This window comes from Propithecus coquereli, unplaced genomic scaffold (genome assembly GCF_000956105.1).
Source record: "Propithecus coquereli isolate 6110/MARCELLA unplaced genomic scaffold, Pcoq_1.0 Scaffold1, whole genome shotgun sequence".
NCBI classification, from domain to species: domain Eukaryota; kingdom Metazoa; phylum Chordata; class Mammalia; order Primates; family Indriidae; genus Propithecus; species Propithecus coquereli.
In genome coordinates, this window is record NW_012133857.1 from 14,896,619 (window position 1) to 14,915,480 (window position 18,862).

At 51.6% G+C, this 18,862-nt stretch overlaps 1 protein-coding gene across 2 annotated transcripts in view; it reads left to right on the plus strand.

Annotated features, from left to right (window-relative positions):
• Window positions 1-260: 260 nt before the first annotated feature.
• DNAH1 (dynein, axonemal, heavy chain 1) overlaps window positions 261-18,862 on the plus strand; it is a 96,223-nt gene continuing 77,621 nt past the window's right edge. The window contains exons 1-8 of one of the 2 annotated variants that reach the window (XM_012665784.1): window positions 261-493; window positions 6,047-6,427; window positions 7,391-7,463; window positions 9,451-9,625; window positions 10,016-10,172; window positions 11,075-11,207; window positions 13,751-13,912; window positions 14,496-14,748. Coding sequence is in view for 1 of the 2 variants with exons in the window: in XM_012665777.1 (XP_012521231.1) it covers window positions 6,080-6,427; window positions 7,391-7,463; window positions 9,451-9,625; window positions 10,016-10,172; window positions 11,075-11,207; window positions 13,751-13,912; window positions 14,496-14,748 (1,301 nt within the window). In the remaining variant the exon portion in view is untranslated. Of the gene's footprint in view, window positions 494-6,046; window positions 6,428-7,390; window positions 7,464-9,450; window positions 9,626-10,015; window positions 10,173-11,074; window positions 11,208-13,750; window positions 13,913-14,495; window positions 14,749-18,862 lie in introns of those variants that run through there. The other variant, XM_012665777.1, reaches the window with a different exon arrangement.

The window sequence follows — 18,862 nt, forward strand, 5'->3', positions numbered from 1 at the left end:
CAGGCCTCCTGAGAGTGGACTGTTTCCGCTCTGGCCTATCCATCTGTCCAGTAGCCATGGTCTCTGTGATGTCACCAACCCCCTGTGTTGCTTGGCAACTTTCCAGGATTAGCACTCTGCCCCTCTTGTCCCTGACGTCCCACCATGGGCTGATGTTGCCGTGGCAACCCGGATGGATGCTGCAGCTTTTTGGACAGCTGTACCCAGTGTGGGAAGTGCCAGGCAAAGGCAGGGAAGCAGGTGCCTCTCCACAGCCAAGTGGGGTACCCAGCTTATTCCCAGACCCATCAAGGAGCCAGATTGCTCTAAACAGGGCTTTGGGGGCCCTGTCCCTTTGAAGAGCTGTGGCCACCCTTGCCTTCAAGCCCCCTTACATTCCTTCCTTCCTCCTGCAGTGGTCACTGAGTAACTACTGTGTGAATGCCAACAAGAAAAGCAAATAAAACCATGGTTTGTGCTCAGGAAAGGTTGCACCAGCATTAGGGCTTGGAGGGTGAATAGGAGTTGGCCAGGATTAGGAACTGGTGGAGAGAGACGTTCTGGGCAGAGGAAGCAGAAGCCTATGCAAAGGCTGGAACTCTGTCTCCAGGCACAGTGTACACCTGCCTCTAGGTTCCTCGGAGCCTACTACTCTCTCCAGTTCTCCCACTCAACACACATTTTATGGTAGGGACTGGGTCCAGTTCAGTTCCGGACACTTAGTGCCTAGCACAGACCTGGCACCAAGCCAGCACTACTAAAATGTCAAATAAAATTAGACATTTGTGTAATGAGCATCAGAGTCTACTACCTCCCCCAACACTAACCTGTCTCACTGAGCCTCAGTTTCCCCATCTACAAAATGGAGCCAATTCTGAGAAGACTCTGGGGGGGTTCTTGGGGAGAGCTGGGTGGTTTTTTTCTTTTCTTTTGGTTTGTAGCTCACCTCTTTCCCTTACAGAAAAATTGAAATACTGGTACAGTGAACGTCTGTGACCTTCAGATTCCCTGATTGTTAATATTGCACCACTTTTGCTTTATCTCCTCTTTTTCATCTGTTTATACCTATCTATATATAATTTTTGCTGAATAGTTTGAAAGGAAATTACAGCAGGCATTCTGACATTTTTCCTGAAACTCTTCAGGCCACATCAACTAAGACAAGGATACTCTTCTAGATAACCACAATGGCATTATCACATCTAAGAAAATTAACAATAATTCAATATTCAAGACAGGGTAGGAGGATCAAAACCTGAACCCCTGCCAGGTCCCTGGAGCAGATGGGGGCATTAGAGGGCGGCGCCGGCGCCGGAGGCCAGGGAGATACCACTCAGTGGGTGGGTGTGGCTGTGAGCCGAGCACAGGGAACCACGAGCGACCCTTTCCACAGTGCCCTGACCATGTGTCCCCCAGCCGTGGCTTAAATACGAACTTCCAATTCGTAAATTTCCCCGATTATTCCCCGCAAATAATTTACACAGCTTTTTTTTTTTTTAACCAGGATTCAATCAAAGTTCTCATTGCATTTGGCTGTTTTGTCTGTTACTCTAGAAAGGTCCGGGAGGGGAGATGGGTAATGTAGCCTGGATTTGAGAGCCTAGGGGGCTGACACTCCCTGGCCGCCCCTGATCCCGCCCTCCTCTCCCGTTCGGTGCTGGGAGCCCCGCAGGCCCAGGCGTCCCGGCGGAAGGACCCGAGACAAGAGTTGAGGGGAGGGGTGCGGCTGCGACCGGTTGGCGGACGGAAGCTCCCGGCCGCCGTGCCGAGGGCCCCGCCCCTTAGCAACGCGCCCAGCGTCCCTCCCTAGAGACCGGGCCGACCGACCCGCACTGCTTGGCGGAGCCGGTAGGTAGTAGGTAAGGCAGAGGGATTTCGGGGCAAGCGCGGGCATGGGGACTGGGTAAGGCGCAGAGGGCGAGAGGACAGTGAGGAGGTCGCGCACGAATCCGGGTGCCCGACCGAGCGAGCCTCGGCCAGTGGGAAAGAAGGGCGGCGACCCAAACAACCTAGCCGTTAAGTCCTGTACTTAACAGACCAGTTTTTGGGCCCCACCCCCATGCTGAGCATGTGGCCCTCCTCCTCCTGTGGATGGCCATTCAGGGAAGATTCTGGTCCTCATCAGCCACCCAGTCCCTTCCCCCATCCCTAGCAGAGTTGTTACAGAGATGAACTTCATTCCTTCCTCTACTCACCCCATTCAGTCATTCATTTGTCCACACAATCATTTGGCGGATACTTTCTAGGCACCTGTGTGCCAAGCCTGTGCTAGTCCCATGCTAGGTGCCAAGTTCCAGAGATCACTGTTACTTGAAAATTCCTGCCTGGCTGACCGGGAAAACAGATGTACACACATAATACAGGGAGTTGTTCATGGGAGGGAAAAGCCTCAGACAACTGTGGGAACACAGATGAGGGGGCTGCATCAGGTGAATTCTTCAAAAGTGTAGATGAGGGTCCAGCCGATGGCTCATGCCTGTAAGCCTAACACTTTGGGAAGTTGAGGTGGGAGGATTGCTTGCGGTCAGGAGTTTGAGACCAGCCTGCGCAGGAGCAAGACCCCCCCCCAACCCCCACCATCTTTACAAAAAATAGAAAAATTAACAAGGCAAGGTGGCACGTGCCTGTAGTCCTAGCTAGTCGGGAGGCTGAGGCAGGAGGCTGGCTTGAGCCCAGGAGTTTGATGTTGTGGTGAGCTATGATGACACCATGGCACTCTAACCTGGGCCAAGGAGTGAGACACTGTCTCAAAAAAAAAAAAAAAAAAAAAGTGGGTAGAGGATCAATAACCACCAACACTATTGTTTGCCTGGTAGCCTCGACAACAGCAGAGACTTCCAAAATCCCTTAAAATCACAGAGCCAACTGGGCTTGGTGGATCACACCTGTAATTCTAGCACTTTGGGAGGCCAATGTGGGAGAATAGCTTGAGGTCAGGAGTTCGAGACCAGCCTGAGCAAGAGCAAGACCCCATCTCTACAAAAAATATAAAAATTAGCTGGGCATGGTAGTACATGCCTGTAGTCCCAGCCTGTCAGAACGCTGAGGCAGGAGGACTGTTGAGCCCAGGAGTTTGAGGTTGCAGTGAGCTATGATGATACCACTGCGCTCCAGCTAGGTGACAGAAACCCTGTCTCAAAAAAAAAAAAAATTCACAGAGCCATTTGTCAAGTGAGAGCTCACACAGAGCCCTGGGACGTGAAACAGATAAAGGTGCGGGGTCCCTGTCAGATCAGAGGTGGGTAGCTCAGAAGTCCTCCTGCTTAGGGGCCTCTCTGCAGGCACCTACTTTGCAGAGTCGCAGGGATCCATGGTACACAGTTTGAGAACCACTGTTGTGGTACCAGAACATGGACCTTTGGGTCAGCCAGAGGTGAAGACCTCAGTCTCCATTCTGTTTCTTCCAGTTCTTGGTTGTGTGACCTTTCTAAGTTTCTTTACCTCTCTGGGCTTTAGTTTCCTTGTTTGTAGATTGGTGATGATAGTATTACCTGTTCTGAGGATCAAATACCCCTATTCATCTGTGTCCATTCAGCTAAGTACTTGGTGAGTGGCTGAGTCAAGTGGGGTTAAACATCAGTGAGTCCAACCTGAAGATTCCTCTAGTGCAAGTCAGTAGGGCTCCCAGGTGACCTGAGTGGGGAGAAAGAAGAACTTGTGTTCAAATTTCAACTGTGCCTCTTGCTGGCTGTGTGACTTAGGGCAGGTCTCTTAACCTCTCTGAGCTTCATTTTCTCATGTCTGAGACATGAGGATAGTCTCAGTTCCCACCTCAGAAGTTTAAATGAGATGACGCATAAAATAGGCCTAAGCCCCTAATAACATTCACCATTCTCAACACTGTGCCTACCAGGGCCACCCCTACCATCTTATTGGCTAGTTCCCTCACACAAATGAGGGGGAGTGCCCAGAGTGATCAGTGGCAGTCCTCTTGCTGGGGACCATGTCCTTCTCCCTTCTGCCAGTCACACTCATTCTCAGGCAGAGGCTGCTGTCACCATGGGGCTGTGACAGGAGCCAGAGGTCCTACTGTCTGTCTGTCTGTTACAGCTCCTGTGCACACTGGCCATGTACAGATGCCCAGGGTGTGGGCGGAGCAGGAAGGGAGCCATTGTGAAGGGCCAGGGGATGGAGGGAAAACGGGGTTCTGAGTTTGCAGTTCACTCTCACACCTCCCTTCTTGGGACACACCTCAATGCACTTCCCCCGCTGCCACTCGCTCAGAGGGAAACAGTTCACCATGACAGCAGATCCACCCATAACGGACTCCTTGTGCACCCAGAAACACTGCAGTTTCCTGGACATTTGCACATCTGTTATCTCCACAGGTCCTTATAATTCCTTATAACACACCAGTAAAGCAGGCCAAGCATGTTCAAGCCTATTTAAGAGCTGAGAAAACCGGGGACTAGAATAGAATAGCTCTTCTGTGGAGCTGAGACCCTCACCTCTCCAAGCCCTGCTCTGTTTGGTGATTTTGTTCAAAAAACGAAACATATCTGTGGGTTTGAAGCATGGTGGGGCTGAGCCCTGGGGGTCCTCTGGTCTTTAGCGTGCTCTGGGAAGGGCTGGTGACTGTCAGACAGGTGGGCCAGACTTGGCACTTTCTCCAGCACCTGCCCTGAGAGGCAGCTGGCCCCCAGAGAGTGCATTCAGGAAGCAGAGTTCTGGTGGGGGCGGCCTGGCAGGACTGACTAGCTAGAGGCAGGTCAGCTTTTGGGCTGGGCATCTTAGGCTTCCTGCCAGAGCCCCATCTGCCCTTCTCCATCCCTCAAGTGGCCTGCCAACTCACCACCCCCTTCTTAGAAGTGGGCTCAGCTCCTGCAGGCTGCCTTGGCACTGCGGGGTAGCTTTGCTCTAGGCAGCCCTGTCCACCCACCCCCCTCCTCAGCTCAGTGCAGGCAGGAGCCCCCTGGCGTGATCCATCAGAGGGCCCTCACCAGCCAGTCCCACAAAACACCAGGCGAAAAGAGTGACCTGTACTGCATGCTCCTGGCTGCCTTGTCCCAGTGTGCAGAGGGGTGGGGAGATGGGAAGGTGTGGGGAAGAGAGGCTTGCCTGGGCCAGTCCTCTATTTCCTTTTGTTAAGATACTTTCTTTTTTTTAATTGAAAATTTTATTGAGATAATTGTAGATTTCCTTTTTATTTTTTATTTTTTTGCACCAGCATTATGTGAAAACCTCTTCTTTCCCACACCCTTGTCTGATTTCTTGTGATGTTCTTCTGCCCAAGGCTTTCCTTTGGTGATGCATTTGGAAGTAGCCAGAAGCAACAGTGGCTTGGCAAGGGCTTGCTCATCCCCCAATAAACAAACTGCAAACCCTCATCCTTGAGGTGGTCGATGTGCATGCAACCCTTTGCAAAAACAGGAGGGTGTATGTTTCCTGAGCTGGCTGACCCCAAGAGCCAGGGTGGGTGAATGCCATTTTGTTGCTGGTAGGGGGATCTGTGGGCCAACAGAGGGTCAGGGTTTGGGGTCCTGCTATGGAAGCCATTGTGTCCTTTGGCTCCTGGGATATGGTGGAAGGTAAAGTGGGCAACATGAGGGAGGCAGGGCATCGCCCAGTGCTCACAGGTGGCAGGGAGGCCACGTGCTCCACACTAGGGAGAGGCAGGGCAGTCCAGCAGGGTTGTCTCTGGTTGAAAGTCATTTTAGGGAATTTCACTGAGTGAGCAAGCTCTGGGCCTGCCTCCCTGTATGCCCCTGCTGAGAAGCCAGGCCTTGCTCTCTAAAATGAGGGCGAGGGATGGGCATGTGCAGCAGGATGCACTTGAGTGGGGGGCATCTGCAGAGCTTCCCCTCACTCAGCCTTTTAACTCTGTGGGGCTCATTTCTCTCATGCAGCTTGCAGGGCAGGCCCCACTGTCTCCTGGTGGGATGCTGGTGGCACTGCATATCTGTCCTGTTAGGAGGAAACCACTCCTGCCCTCCCACCTCCCTTCTGTTGTGGGTCACGGGCTGGGGCTTGTTGCAGGGAGACAGTATAGACATCCAGGTACCATGGTGTCTCTGGGGGCTGAGACAGAGGCTGGCAAGGGCTGAGTGACATGGATATCTTCTCCCAGGAGCTCTGGCTGGGACGCTTCCTGAGAAGCAGCATGGAGCAGCCTGGCAGAGAAGGCTGCAAGCGAGGAAGGGCCCCGCAGGGCCCAGAGTGCAGCAGTGCCCCTGCGGACCAACAGTGCAGTCGTGGGGGGATTTCTAAGAGCCTAGACTGTAACCGGGGGACGGGTCCTCTGGGATCAGATTATGGGCTGGGGAATCCTCCTCCAGGCTCTGACCCCAAGCCCCAACCTTTACCCCTGCCCCTGGACCCACCCACACTCTCAGACTTGGGGCAGCCCCAGAAGTTGCCCCTGTCAGGCACTGATAAGAAGTACCCACTGATGAAGCAGCGTGGGTTCTACTCTGACATCCTCAGCCCTGGAACCTTGGATCAACTTGGGGTGAGTATGGCAGCCATCCCCTGCCAAGCCTGGGCCCTCTCTGTGGGTTCCATTCACCCGTCCTTTCATTCTTCTCTCCATCAGTGCCTCTGTTCATTTGGCCATGAGTCCACCCTTCTGTCTGTCAATTTTTCCATCCATCCACCCCCCAATCGCCTACCTCCCCATCCATCCATCCATCTATCCATCCATCATTACTGAGTCCCTGCTGTGTGCCAGGCCCTGAACTGAGCCCTGGAGACACAGTGGGGATGAGACATCCGTGTCTCCATTGTCATGGGACAATGGCTTTGGTGGCAAAGCTCCCCTCCCCAGCTCTGATTGGGAGGGATCCGTGGATGGCATACTGCTGAGATCTAAGAGATGGGTCTGCATTTGCTGGGTGAGTGAGGGGCCTGGGAGTATGTCCCAGGCAAGAGGAACAGACGGTACAAAGACCTAGAGCCCCTTAGAGACGGCATGGCCCATGTGAAGGAGGGTAGAATGTGAGGGGAGAGATCAAGGCATGAGGCTGGGGGCAGGGGCAAGTTGGGAAGGAATGATTAGGAGAGAATTCAAAGAACCCCATAGGTCTCAGGCAGCCTTAAGAAGGTTTTAGCAGGGAAGGAGCCAAGAGAGACCACTACACTGGTGGTGACAGAGTGGCCCTTGGGAGAGGAGGTACTTGAAGAGATACCTGCTGGCCTTGCAGCACCTGCTTTGTGGCTCAGCCTCTAGACACATGCTGGGAGTATTCTCAGAGTGGGGCGGGGCCAGGGGTATCCCAGGTGGCCACAGCTTGTCACCCATTGTGGTCTTTGAACAAGGAATTGTGCATACTCACTGGTTCTTGCCCCCTCCCCCAGTGCTCCCAGGGTGCTCCCTGGGGGGGCCTTAGGAGAGGCCCCTGTCCTTGGGTCCCTCCCACGTTCTGATTGTCCCTGGGATGTTTACACACGCTCGGGCTCTGGGGTTTGGTTTCAGAACGTGTGCCATGGCCCTTGCATGAACCAGAACTTCCTGTGGCAGGCTGACCTCGACAAGTTTACTGCAAAAGGTCAGTGCTCAGTAGGACCGCGTGGGTAGGTCCTGGTGGGCATTTAGAAACAGGGCGCTTGGCCTCTGGGAGATGATCTCTTCCTGGATGAGCCAGTTTCCTCAGCTGTAAATGGAGGCTGATAAACGAGGTGTTTCATGAGAGCTTGGCTCGCGGTGAGTGCCCAGTGAACCCCAGCTACTGCGGTGGCATCATTACTCCTAGTGGAGCTGTGACAATGACACTGGGCTGGGCTGGGGCTGCTGGGGGCCAGGGTCACAGTTCTCTCTGCCTGGCTGGGGTCACAGGGGTATTATGTGTGTCTTTTCTGCCGCCCCTGGAACTTTGCGCAGAGGAGGCCAGGACTGTCTGGGCTGCCTGCTCCCCCTCCCTCAGGCCCAGATGCCCTGTGGTCCTGGCTGTCTGCCCTCCTCTCCACCCTCAGGAAAGGCCTGGCTCCTGTTGCCACTGCCAAGATTAGTCCTCTTGAAGCCCACAGGTCTTACAGGGTCTGTGAACCCCCTAAGCTGGCACAGGAAACATTGCACATACGTGCATTTGTGCAGTTAGCTATCTGAGCATCTGGCCTACTGTTTTCAACAGTTTCACAAGTATCTGTGACCCAGCAAATGGTTACAAACCACAGATCCCAGGGTTGTGGGGTACTGAGAACAGTGCTCCTACCATCCGTTAGTGGCGCCACCCACACGAGGAAAAGCAGCCCCCAAAGGCCACAGGGAGATGACAGTCAGGGTCCTGACAGCCAGTGGTAGACGTCCACTCTGCTGTCCAAGGGCTAATGGAGGGCTGGGGAAGCCTGCCTGGGCCCATGGGCACAACAGGGGCTAGAGGCCTGCAGTGGCTCTCTTGGCCCTGGCTCCTTCTTGGCCCCTGAGAGGTCTGGGGGTGGAATGGGTCGCAGACCCACAGGCTCAAGAGCTGGTGCTTAGGGGTCTGAAAACTGTCTTTGTGGCTGGGCCTTTTTGGTGCTGTGGGGTTCTTGGACCACCGAACAGCCCTGGTGAGAGAGCAGACTCCTGCTGAGTGTGAGAGGCTTCCACCGAGCCCTGCACATCAGCCCAGACCCAGCCTCCAGAGGCACTGTGGGCCCCAGATAACATGCCCACAGGGAGCCCTCATGCAGTGTGACCACCTCTTGACACCATAGAGGTAGTGAGACCCAAGGGGGGCGTCTCCAGGGCCTCCCAGGGTCCTTGGAACTCTCTGGACCTTTTTTCTACTAGGAGAGTAGATGGGGCCATCACTGGGCTGTCCAGAGCCCACCCAGCCCCTGGGAAATGTACCCCTCTCCCCCTCTCCTTCTGAAGCCTGTGCCTGCACCCCCTCCTCACCTATATGGTCTTGGTTTGTCTGGGACTTTCTTTTCCACTCAGCACCCTATGTCCTAGGGAAGCTGGGGTGGTTGGTCACCCTATCAGTGGGTCCCTCCCCACCAATTCCCCTCCCCAGACCTGGAACAGAAGCATCTGTCTGCCCTGGTCGTCTAAGTAGGGACAGCATTTTGTGACTTGAGGGTCCTGCAGGGCCAGGGATCCTATGGTATCCAGGATGCCTTGAACCTGGAAATGGCCCCAGAGAGTGAATATCAGACTCCAAGATGCTGGCGGACCCTCTTGGGTAGGAGTGGGAGGAATCATCCCATTTTTGTCTTCTTGTCCAGTTGTAACACTCACCTGTGGTTTAACTCAGCACCTGGCTTGAGCAATGTCCCCTGGTGCTGAGGACATGGGAATAGCTAAGCACGCTCATTCTGGATGGGGGCAGCAGGGCCAGAACAGACCTTCTGGCCCTCACCCCTCCAGGCTCACACCCCCTTGGGTACTGGGTGCCATATCTGTCTTTTCCCCACCACTGCCCGGCCACAGGCAAGCGCTGAGCTTCCCACGCCCCAAAGCATCACGCCTGGTTGGTGATTCATTTTGCTGGGGAGGGGGTTGTTGGGTTCTAGCTCAAGCCCTGAAACCCCTGCCTCTGCCTCTACCCGTAGTTACAAGCTTCGAGGTTCCCAAGGACTTCGAGGTGCTCACTGAGCAGCAGCGCATCGGGCCCAGCACCCGACTGCTCTCCCAGACCGACTTTCCTCTGCAGGCCTATGAGCCCAAGGTGCAGGTGCCCTTCCAGGTGCTGCCGGGCCAGCGCCCCCGCAAGATTGAGATTGAGAGGTACGGCTGGGTGGGCTGTGGGGAGACACTGTCCTCTGGCAGGCATCTGCCCGACTCAGGGCGTGAGGGACTGCAGGTCACTAGGTGACAATCCCCATGGCAGAGTCTGTGCACAAGTGTTTAGACAAAATCTTCTAGCTCTTTGGTCTCTTAACGGGCAAATTGTTTTCCTCACTGGAAAGCTGGAAAGCAGGGAAGGTGGCATTTAGGTCAATGAAATGGGACTGCTGGACAAGACAGAAGGGAAGCTGGAGCCCGGGACACCAGCCCCAGCCACCACATCACTTCCTGGGCCACACCCCTACCACCACAACCCTGTGGGCCCTTGCTGAAACCCATGGAGCCACCTGGCATGAGCCGCCCTGAGGTCCCCTCCGTACCCTTGGCCAGGAGGAAGCAACAGTACCTGAGCCTGGACATCGAGCAGTTGCTGTCCAGCGAGGGCATCGACTCCAACAAGCTCATGCCCAGGCACCCAGACCTCCAACACCCCCACACCATCGAACAGGGCCATGACCCGCTCTTCCCCATATATCTCCCGCTGAAGGTGAGCCAGCTCCCGCGATGGTCGATGGAGGGTGTGGAGTGCAGACCCCAGCTGAGGCTCAGGAGTCAGGCCCAAAAGGGGACCCCCACGCCTATCACAAGCACTCCCTTGTCAAACAGGGCACTCAATCATGGGAACCCAACCAGGCACCTCGAGCATCCCAAGCTGGAGCAGGAGGGACTCCAAGACCCCGGGGATGCTGATTTGTTGTTGCTTTCCTGGGAGCTGGGGCAGCCCGTACGTCTGGCTTCTGCCTCCAGCCCACCCACGGGCACCTGAGTAGTGCACAGGACTCCCTGAGCAGGCCACCTGGGGTGGGGAACTGCACCTGGCACACTGAAATGGGGAGACCAGGGATGGAGGAGGGCATTAGTGCCACCTCCTTGGGGTATAGATGGGGAAACTGAGTCCAGGGAGGAGAAAGAGGGAGCATGGCCTGGCTCTGGCTTTCATCCCCCTCCCCTCCCTGTGGCCCTGAGTGTCCCTCACCTGGTGGTGGCTGTGAGGAGGTGAAGCTGAATCTAGCTGCGCGCCACCCTACGAAGGGTTGCCTCCCAATAGTCCTGAATCTCCAGCATTTGGAGTCAGGGTGGGACGCTCCACCTTCCCTCCGGCCTGGGCTGGATGGCTGTGGGCAAGTGGAGAGAGAGCCCACCTCCTGCCGCGAGTGCCCAGACACTGCTCTGCCCAAGCCTTGGGGGGCCTCGGCTGGATGGGGATCCAGGCTTTCACCCAGCCTGACCCTGCGTGCCTCAGGCAGCAGCAGAGGAGGAGCTCAGCCCCAGCCCCCAGGCTCATCTGGGGAGGAGGCTCCTTGGGCACCCCATCCTCTGGCATGCCCGAGCCACCCAGGCCCTGCTATGGGAGCCGCATCCTCCCAGTGTGTGCGTGCTTTCTTCCAGGCGTTTGACAATGAGGAGTTTGACTGTCGGACTCCCAGAGAGTGGATCAACCTGGGCCTGGAGCCAGGGTCTCTGGACAGGAGACCTGTTCCTGGAAAAGCCCTCTTGCCCACAGATGACTTCCTGGGGCATGGTGAGCAGGGCCAGCCCAGCGGGGGCACCGTCTTGTTTCCCGCCATGGACTCCCGGGCTCCTCTGGGACCTGGCAGCCAAGGGGGGTGAGGGGCCTTTCGAGGCCTCCCAGCTGGGATACAGGTCAAGGAGCCACACGGAGGCAGGACATGCAAGGATGAGGGGTGACACTGTCAGGAGAGCCGGGAAAGGGATGGCTGGATGGTGTGTAGTGTTAAAAATATTTGATTTATTGGTAATAAAAAATATACGTGGTCATTGAAAACGTTCAAATGTGCATTAGAAGCAGAATTCTAGCCGTTCTACCCCGTCACCCAGAGTGGCCATTGCCCCAGCTGCAACTCTGGCCTCAGCTTTGACACCTGTGTAGACAACACCCTCTGTCACACTGTCACACGCATTTGCGATCACACTCACTGTCACACTCACACACCATCCCCACACACAGTCTTACTCACTGCACATTTCACCACAAACATGCTCACATACCTCCTGTCGCCGGTCTACCACCGCTGTCACACACCACCCCCACACGCCCGTGCGATGCCACACAGACTTGCCTTGTCTCGGCCTCCCCTGTATCTGCCCGCACAGTGCCCCTGGCTCCTCCTTTGGCCTCAGGCCTGCCCTGGTGGCTGTGGAGGCTCTCCCCACTGTTCCTGCTGTCAGAAACAGTGCCAGGGGAGCATCCGTGGCTGCCGTCTTAGCCCACGCATCCGGCTCTCTGTGCAGGTATCGTAGGAAGGTCTGGCTCCTCAGTTTGGAGATTGGAGGTGGCTGCTCCCCTGTGCAGGGCTGAAGGCTGCCCTGCTGCCTGCCTACTAAGGGGACAATGTGCTGGGGAGTGGGAGTGGGTCCAGTGGGCCAGCCCCCAGGTGGGAGGCAGGGTTGTGAGAGCAGTGACTGGTTTTAAGACTGCGCAGTGAGTCCATTCAGCAGGATAAAAATTTATGTTTCATTTTAAAAATATGTTAATGCTGGACTCAATTTCTATGAACTAGACAAGAAGCCCAGAATGTTCCCTTTACTTTGGACTTAATTACAAAAATAATTTAACTCAGTTGTTCCCAGATCTCCAATTCCTGGTGATGAAACCAGGTTTGGGGCCGTGTTAACCTTAAGTGCTCCAAGTGCCAGCCTCCCCTGAGGTGCTCTGCTTGCCCCCTTTCACGTGGCCCTGGCCTTGGGTGGTGGCACTGGTGGGCAGAGGGATGAGCAGGGAGCAGTCTGCTGGCGACCTCTTGTATGCCATGCCTCTGGGGACTTCCATGACATTTTTTCATCTAAGCTGAGCCAAGACAAGGCCAGCATTTTCAAGAAGGAAACTTACTAGGTAGGGAAGGGAAAAGCAAAACAGAACCAGAATAGGTAAGGTATTCGTCAGCAACCTACTTTATGCAGCTCGCTGGTGTCAACCGGTGGGGAGCATTTCCTTGGAATTGCAGCCCTTGCTTCCACAAGCCGGTCTGTAGAGCCCAGCGATTTGTTTGAAGCAACTGTGTACTGAGGCCTCCTCTGCTGGGCACTGTGTGTGCATCTTCTTTCTCCAAAGGTTGATTGAGCATCTGCTATGTACCAATTTCCATGCCAGTCCTAGGGACAAAGCTGTGACCGAAATGGGACAGAGTTGCTTCTGCCCTTAGGGAGCTGACACTAGTGTGAAGAGGCTGAGTGTGACCCAGGAGATGATGCATACGTAGCATGACTTTACGCACTGTGAGGGACAAAACAGGGTAACAGGTCAGAGGGTGAGTATTAGGCAGAGATGCCTCTCTAAGGAGAAGCCACTTGAGCAGGGAACAAACCAGCAGTGAGGTGACCTTAGCCAAGAGTGTTCCAGGCAGAGGGCACAGCCAATGCAAAAGCCCTGACGCAGGAGCACGGGGGAATGTCACAGGAATAGGTAGACATCCAGTGTGGCTAGAGAGAAATGAGTGAGGGGGCGGCCACAGGAGATGAGCTGGAGAGTGGGTACAGGCTTTCAGCCCAGGAGTCAGGGGAGGCCCATCCTCACCAAACAGACCTGAGGCCCACTTTGAGCCCATTGCAGGGCAATGATCTCCTACCCTGTCCCGCCCTGCCCTGCCCTGTTCTGATACGAGGGACCCAGGGACTAAATGGCCAGGGACAGCCTATGGGGAGGGCTTCACCCTGGCCTTGGTCACCTTGAAAGGTCACTTATCCATAATGACCTTTACAACTGGGTTATCAACAGGTCTTCCATTTGCTTGGGGCTTTTGTGCCTCCTGTCCCAGCCCCATCGGCCTGTCTCTCTGCCCCATGGGGGTCATGCAGAGCACTGGTGTAGAGAAGCCTGGTCTTTCTGGCTCCTGCAGCTGGGGCTTCCTCAGAGACCAGCTCAGCTGGCAGGAAACAGGGCCCTGGCTCTGCTGGAGCCAGAGGGCATCAGCCTGGTGGGGGAGAGGCCAGACCAGTGGCCCATTCTCACTCTGAGACCCATTCTCACTACCTGCTGCTTGCACTCAGAAACCCCCACCTGCCCTGTGGCAGGGAGCATTGGTAGGGGTTCCCCTCCTGTTTCAGAGGACCCCAAGAGTCAGAAGCTGGATTACAAATGGTGCGAGGTTGGTGTCCTGGACTACGATGAGGAGAAGAAGCTATACCTGGTGCACAAGACAGACGAGAAAGGCCTGGTGCGAGATGAGATGGGGAACCCCATCCTGAACGGAGGGGTCACCGCTGAAGGTACAAGTTCTTGCCTCTGCCCCAAGCAGACCCCCCACTCAGGCCTGGCCCAGACTGTGACTGAGGCCAACCCCTGCCTAGGGCACTGCCGGCTCAGGTCTGAATTCTACCTCACTGTGTTTGTCCTGTGGCTGGCTGGCCCCTGATCAGTAAGAACCAGGGGACCCATTACTCAGAGACCCCAGGAAGGGCAAATGGCCATTCTGTGACATGTCATCTCTGAGCAACTGGCAGTGCTGTTTTACCATGATGTTGAAAAGGAGCCCGAGGCCCATTGATTAGTGATGTCTGCCCTGGGTGTGGCGTTGAGGAATGGGCACTCGAATGGCCACCCCTGTGTAACTCCTTGTCTAAACACAGTGCTTTACAGTTTACAAAGCACTTTCACATCCATCCGTGATACCCTGTGAGGTGGGCAGGGCAGGGAGGGTTGTCATACCCATTTCACAGATGCAACAGGGGGTCAGAGAAGGGAAACAACTTGCTCAGGGCCTCCGTGCTTCCATGGCGCGGTCAGCCAGAACCCAGTGCTCCAGCCAGACAGCCTGACTGCATATCCCCTTTCCCCCCACCTGGCCCCCAGGAAGGCCACCTCTTCAGATCTGTCAGTACTGGGTGCCGCGGATCCAGCTTCTCTTCCTCGCTGAGGACCCTCGCGTGTTCACACAGCGCGTGGTCCAGGCCAATGCCCTGCGCAAGAACACAGAGGCGCTGCTGCTGTACAACCTATACGTGGACTGCATGCCCTCTGAGGGCCAGCGCGTCATCAACGAGCAGAGCCTAAGCAGGATCAAGCAGTGGGCCATGAGTACGCCCCGGATGCGCAAAGGGCCCCTGTGAGTAGTGCTGTGGGGGTGGAGCTCCCTTGGGCCTCATCTGTCTGGGGCTGTTGTGCCCACTGCACTATGGACTTGTTGGGGCCCCAACAATCTCTTGTTCATCTCCAGAGCCCTCATTATCAATATGGAGCCGTGGATTTTTATTTTATTCAAAGGGTTATAGTGCATTGCTACTATTTTTTATTTTGATGATCAAATTGTCCCAGATTTGGCAGTGGGAGTCTTTTCACTCCAATTCCTATGTCCTTTTGGCATGTTTCCATCATTCTTTGAGCATATCCTTACTTTCTGGCACAGCAAGAAGTTCAGGCTCACCTTGTCCTTTCCCAAACCCAAGCCTGAAATCAGCTGTTTCTCCAAGGAGGTTTCTTTTAGTGAGAAGTCATATTTAGAAGCCAAGATCTGGGCATTAGATGTGTTCATTTCTACTGGGAAATTCTTGCTTCAAGGCTCTTAGAGCAGACATATCTGGAAAACATTAATATATATATAGACGGTTCCCAACTCACAATGGTTCAACTTGACCATTTTCAACTTTACAATGACTTGAAAGCCATATGCATTCGGTAGAAACTGTACTTTGAGTACCCGTGCAAGCATTCTGTTTTTCATTTTCAGTACACTATTCCATAAATTACATGAGCTATTGAACACTGTGTGTTACATGATTTTGCCTGACTGTAGGCTAACATAAGAGTTCTGGGCATGTTTAAGGCAGGCTAGACTAAGCCGTGACATTCGGTAGGTTAGGTGTATTAAATGCATTTTCGACTTATGATATTTTCGACTTACGATGCCTTTATTAGGGCATAAGTAGAGGAACATCTGAATATATACAGTTGTGTCACTTAACGATGGGAATATGTTCTGAGAAATGCATTGTTTTGGTGATTTCATTGTGGTCTGAACATAGCAGAGTATATTTACACAAACCTAGATGGTGCAGTCTACCACGCACCCGGGCTAGGTAGTATAGCCCATGGCTCCTAGGCTACACACCTGTACAGCATGTTACTGTACTGAATACTGTAGGCAATTGTGACACATGGTATTTGTATATCTAAACATATCTAAACATAGCAAAGATACAGTCAAAATACAATAGAAAATAAAAAACAGTGCGGTTGTATAGGGCACTTACCATGGAGCTTGCAGGACTGGAAGTTGCTCTCAGTGAGTCAGTGAGTGAGTGGCGAGTGAATGTGAAGGCCTAGGACATTCCTGTACTCTCGTACACACCTCATACACACTTAGGCTACACTGAATTTATTTTAAAAATCTTTTTGTTTCTTCAATAATAAATTAGCCTCAGCTTATTGTACCTTTTTTACTTTATAAACTTTTTTTTAAAAAAACTTTTGTACTCTTTTATAACAGCTTAAAACACAAACACATTGTATAGCTATAGAAAAAGTTTTTCTTTATATTCTTTCTCTATAAGATTTTTTCTGTTTAAAATATTTTATTTTATTTTTTAAATTAAATTAAATTTAATTTAATTTTTGAGACAGAGTCTCGCTCTGTTGCCCTGGCTAGAGTGCAGTGGCATCATCATAGCTCACTGCAACCTCAAACTCCTGGGTTCAGGTGATCCTTCTGCCTCAGCCTCCCGAGTAGCTGGGACTACAGGTGCACAACACCATGCCCGGCTAACTCTTTCTACTTTTAGTAGAGACTGGATCTCACTCTTGCTCAGGCTCGTCTCGAACTCCTGACCTCAAGCAATCTGCCTGCCTCAACCTCCTAGAGTGCTAGGATTACAGGTGTGAGCCACCACGCCCGGTCTCTATTATTGTTTTTACCTTTTAAACTTTTTTGTTAAAAACTAAGACATACACATACACATTAGCCTAGGTCTACACAGGGTCAAGATCATCAATATTTCATTTTCCATCTCCAAATCTTGTCACACTGGATGGTCTTCAGGAGCAGTAACACCTGTGGAGCTGTCATCTCCTGTGGTAACAATGCCTTCTTCTGGAATACCTGGTGAAAGACCTGCTAGGGGCTGTTTTGCAGTTAACTTTTTGTGTGTAAGTAGAAGGAGAACACTAAAATAACCATTACAAAGTGTAATATAGTAAATACATAAAACAGTAGCATATTTGTTTATTATCAAGTATTATATACTGTACATATTTATATGTGCTATACTTTTATGTGACTGGTGGTGCAGTAGGTTTGTTTACACCAGCATCACCACAAACACATGAGTAATGCCTTCCACGATGACATCAGCATGGCTACATCGCTAGGCAACAGGAATTTTTCAGTTCCATTACAATCTTATGGGACCACCATGATGTATGTGGTTCCTTGTTGACTGAAGTGTTGTTATGTGGCGCATGACTGTATATGTACTACGCAAAATATATATTACTCAAAAAGGTATGCTCAGAAATCTGTCATTCTCCACCCAATTCATTCTATCCTATCCACATCCCCCATCTTTTCCCCCCTGTTCCTACCACATGCTCATAGGTCATCAATATAACTAGTTTCTAGTTTCTCCAGTCTGTATTTCTTACTGCACAAATGAGCAGACATGTATATTTCAGACACCATGTATATTTTCTATGCTCTCTCTTTCTTACATGAGGGGTAGCACACCACAGATATTCTTTTGCACTTTCCTTTTTCGCTTACAGTATATTCTGGAAATCAATCCACATCGGGTCATTGAGATTTCCTTTATTCCTTTTTACAACTGCATGGTAATCCATTGTGTGGACATATCATAGTTTATTCAACCATTCTCCAATATATGGGCATCGAAGTCATTTCCAGTATTTTGCAATTACAAACAATGTTGCCATGCATTTGGGCATTTGTATGTTCATATTTATGAAGGTGTAGCTTTTGGATAAATTCTTAGAAGTGGGATTGCTAGATCAAAAGGTAAGTACATATGTAATTTTGTTAGGTATTGCCAAATTTTCTTCCAGAAGGGTTGTACTATTTTGCATGCCCACCATCAATGCATGAGAGTGCCTGTTTCCCCACAGCTTGGCCAAGAGCGTGTTATAATATTCTTTCATTTTTTGCCAGTCTGGAAGTTAAGTAAATAAGAAATGGTATCTCGGTGTAGCTTTAATTCTATCTTATTATAGGTGAGCTTGAATATCTTTTCCATCTTTTCATATGATTGAGGCCAATTTTTGTATCTTTTGGTGACTTATGTATGTCTTTTGCCCATTTTTCTCTCTCTCAGATTTTTGGACTGTTTATTCCCTCTAATTTTAAGAGTTTTTTTATATATTAAGAGTAATGGCTTTTTATCTATGATATGTATTATAAATATCTTCTGGCTTGTCAGTTGTATTTTGGCTTTATTTGTGATGATTTTGCAACATAATAAAAATATTTATGTTGATAGTTTTACTAATCTTTTCAACTATTGCATCTGGGCTTTGAGTCATAGTTATAAAGTCTTTCCTTATATTGAGATTTTCTTCTAGTACTTGTATGGTTTCATTTTTTACATTTATATCCTTGATTCCTTCTTATGTGTGATGTGTGGTAGGGACCAATATGCAGCATTTATTAAAATCTCCATCTTAGGTCCAGTGATTTGAGATGCCACCTTTATCATACACTAATTTCTGTATACATTTAGGTCTATTTCTGGACTTTCTATTCTATTCTATTGGTCTGTTTGTCTATTCATGCACTTGTACTATACTGTTTGGTTTTCTTTAAATTTTTTTCCAGTTTCCTGTACTCAGGACAAAATACTACAATGTTTTAATTAAAGAAGTTTCATAGGATGTTTTAGTGTCTTCTAGGGCTAGTCCCCCTTGTAGCTTTTCCCTTTTAGTGTTTTCCTGGCTATTCTAGTGTGTTTATTTTTATTTATTTATATATTTTGTGAGACAGGGTCTTGCTCTGTTGTCCAGTCTAGAGCGCAGTGACACAATCATAGCTCACTGCAGCCTTGAACTGCTGGGCTCAAGCTATCCTCCTGCCTTAGCCTTCCAAGTAACGAGAGCTACAGGTGTACCCTACCACATCTGGCTAATTTTTAAAAATTTTTTGTGGAGTTGGGGGTCTTGCTACATTACCCAGGTGGGTCTTGGACTCCTGGCCTCAAGGAATCCTCCTGCCTTGACTT